The following is a 2,735-nucleotide window of genomic DNA, read 5'->3' on the forward strand; positions in this document are numbered from 1 at the left end:
CTGAACCATGGCATTGAGCCCCTTCATCTGTTTTAATGTAATGAAACTCTATTTCAAAGCATTGTTAAGAAAATGTAACAAGAAATGTGAATGAATACTTGCTACTAAAACATGTTTGAATGCTCCGAAATCATAAACTGTTTTTCCAGAATTTTCTTGATGTTCTTGCTTGATATTTCTTTCAGGTAAAGTTGAGAATAAGTTTTAAGTCTTGCCCTCCAAGTTCTTTTGGGATTTTGATTTGAAATTTTAAAGTGTGTGGAATAAAATATAAATCAACTAGCAAGATTTGACATCTTTGTATATTTAATCTTTGGATTTGGGCTCAGTATCAATCTTTTCTTGACAAGATTATTATTTGATATTGTTTGTTTCACCTTTTATATTATTTTTGGAATTGTGGCTAGGATCTCCTTTCCTTTTTTGTATTGGTTATTGATAGTGTTTAGGAAATCTATTGATTTTTTTTTTTCTATTTCTGTTTTCTTTCTGCTTACTTTTCTGGTAGATTCTGATAGTTATTAGTGGAGTCTCTTGAATTTTCTTTTTTTGTTATAGAGAGAGATTCTTTGCGTGTGTGCTCACTGGAGAGACAGAAAGGGAAAAATCACCCTCCAGGGATATGGCAATGCTGTAATCCCTTGTCCTCCATTCTCATTTTGGGATTTTGGGCATGCATGCACATGGGCCCAGTGTGAATTTTAAGCTGCTGGGTCCAGGACTTAAACCGCAGTTGACTACATGGGAGTCCAGTGATGTAACCATTACACCATCTCCTGGTTCCTCTCTGGGATTTTCTAATATATAATGATAATCCCTCACAGGTATTAGGTTTTCTCTGTTTCTTTTCCATTAGTTCTATTTATAATTTCTTTTATTTTTCTCCTTTTTAATTTGTCAGAGAGTGCATGCACTTGCCAGAGACAGAGGCAGAGAGAGACAGAGAGAGAGAACACCCCCCAGTGAGGCATGATCACTCTGTAATACCTTCTCCATTTCTTCACGCTGTTGAGATCTGGGGTATGCGCGTACACATACATGGTATGCTTTTCAAGCTGCGTGGGCCTGGACTTCAGCTGTGTAGCCAGCCATGTGGGATCCAGCTGGCTTAACCACAAGGCCACAGAGAGGCCCGCATCTCCTTATTTTCTTACTGCATTGCTTTAGAATCTCTAGCACTGCCTATAGTGACAATAGTTCGACTTGTTTCATTTTCTATTTTAATGGCTCTGTGGGCTATAGAGAATACAAGTTAAGTTTGGTTTAATGTATTTTTCTTCTCTAGTGTAGGTTTTTTTTTTTTTTCTTTTTAAGATTTTTGTTATAGGGCGTGTGCACTCACTGGAAAGGAAAGAGACAGAAAGATACAGAGAGAGGGAAAGTGAGAATCACCTCCTGGGGGAATGGCCATACAGCAGTCCCTTCTCCCTTCTCTTCTTGGGATTTTGGGCATACATGCACACAGGCCTGGCGTGATTTTCATGCTGCTGAGTCCAGGACTCGAACCACAGTCGACCATGTTGGAGTCCATTGCCTTAGCCATTATGCTACTTGCTGGGTCCAGAGTAGGGCTTTAGATGTTATATATTAGAGTAAAAACAGTTCATGTTTATTGTCTCTAAAACAAAATTTGTCAGCTATGGAAAACTTTTTCTTGTCTATTTAAAAAATTGTGGTCATTTTATAGTTCATTGCTGCTACTATTTAAAAAATACTGTAGACCCTGTAGTTTATAAAAAGTATAAATGTATTGCTTACACTTGTTAAGGCTAGGAAGGTCAAGATCAAGGCACTGGTAGATTTGATGTCTTGTGAGAGCTTTGTCTTTGATTCCATCCTGGTGCTTTAAGTGCTGCTTATTCTGGAAGGGACCAACAATGTCTTTCCATGGATGGAAGGGACTGAGAGGGCTAGCTAGTTCCTAGAGGCCCCATTAATTGATGACTAACCATTACACTGATGATTAACCTTCAACATATTAATTGGATAAGAGTTGGCACATTCAGACCACAGCAGCACTAAAGTGGACATAACATCAAATTTACCATTTTAACCATTTATTTTTTTAAAATTCTACATTTGAAATAATCTCTAGGTCCTTCACCTTTGTTGGAGAAATAGGATTCATAACATTTAACCTTGGATAATTAAAAACTAAAGGATACAGTTTGAAACATTTTCCAGGTTAATACACGTGTGTGATAGAATGAATACCATGACGATTTTAGTTTCTTTTAGAGTAGATTTTTGTATCTTTACATCTTGATTATTATGGTCTTAGATATCAACAGTAGAGAAATGATTAATGAAAAAAACTATCCTAAAAAATCTAAGAAAGATAAAGTTTAATTAATTTGGAGTTCCATTTTTAATGTAAATATTTTGCCTAATATTTCATACTGACCTTCAGACTATATGGTCTTGAATTCATTATGTCTTACCTGTATTACAGGTCACCATATCATCAGCCAACCTCGTACAGGCCACGATTGTTGCTGTCTGGAGAACGAGGCTCAGGACAGACTTCTCACCTTGCTCCAGCACTTTTGCATACTCTAGAGAAGTTCTCTGTGCATAGGCTAGATCTCCCCGCACTTTATTCAGTTAGTGCCAAAACACCCGAAGAATCATGTGCACAGGTAGGTTTGTACCGTATCAAGGTGCTTCACTAAATCTTTTTTTTTTTTTTTTTTTTTTTTTTTTGGGGATTTTTTTTTTAGGGGACGTGGGCCCCC

The 2,735-nt window shown here is 37.0% G+C and overlaps 1 protein-coding gene across 1 annotated transcript in view; it reads left to right on the forward strand.

The window, feature by feature from the left end:
- ATAD2B (ATPase family AAA domain containing 2B) overlaps positions 1-2,735 on the forward strand; it is a gene marked incomplete at its 5' end in the record, with an annotated part of 152,389 nt that overhangs the window by 80,264 nt on the left and 69,390 nt on the right. Inside the window, one exon of the mRNA XM_014583869.2 lies at positions 2,453-2,639. Coding sequence (XP_014439355.1) covers positions 2,453-2,639 — 187 coding nt within the window. The remainder of the gene's footprint in view (positions 1-2,452; positions 2,640-2,735) is intronic.

The sequence above is a fragment of the Tupaia chinensis genome, unplaced genomic scaffold (assembly GCF_000334495.1).
Source record: "Tupaia chinensis unplaced genomic scaffold, TupChi_1.0 Scaffold144952_1, whole genome shotgun sequence".
Classification (NCBI taxonomy): Eukaryota; Metazoa; Chordata; class Mammalia; order Scandentia; family Tupaiidae; genus Tupaia; species Tupaia belangeri.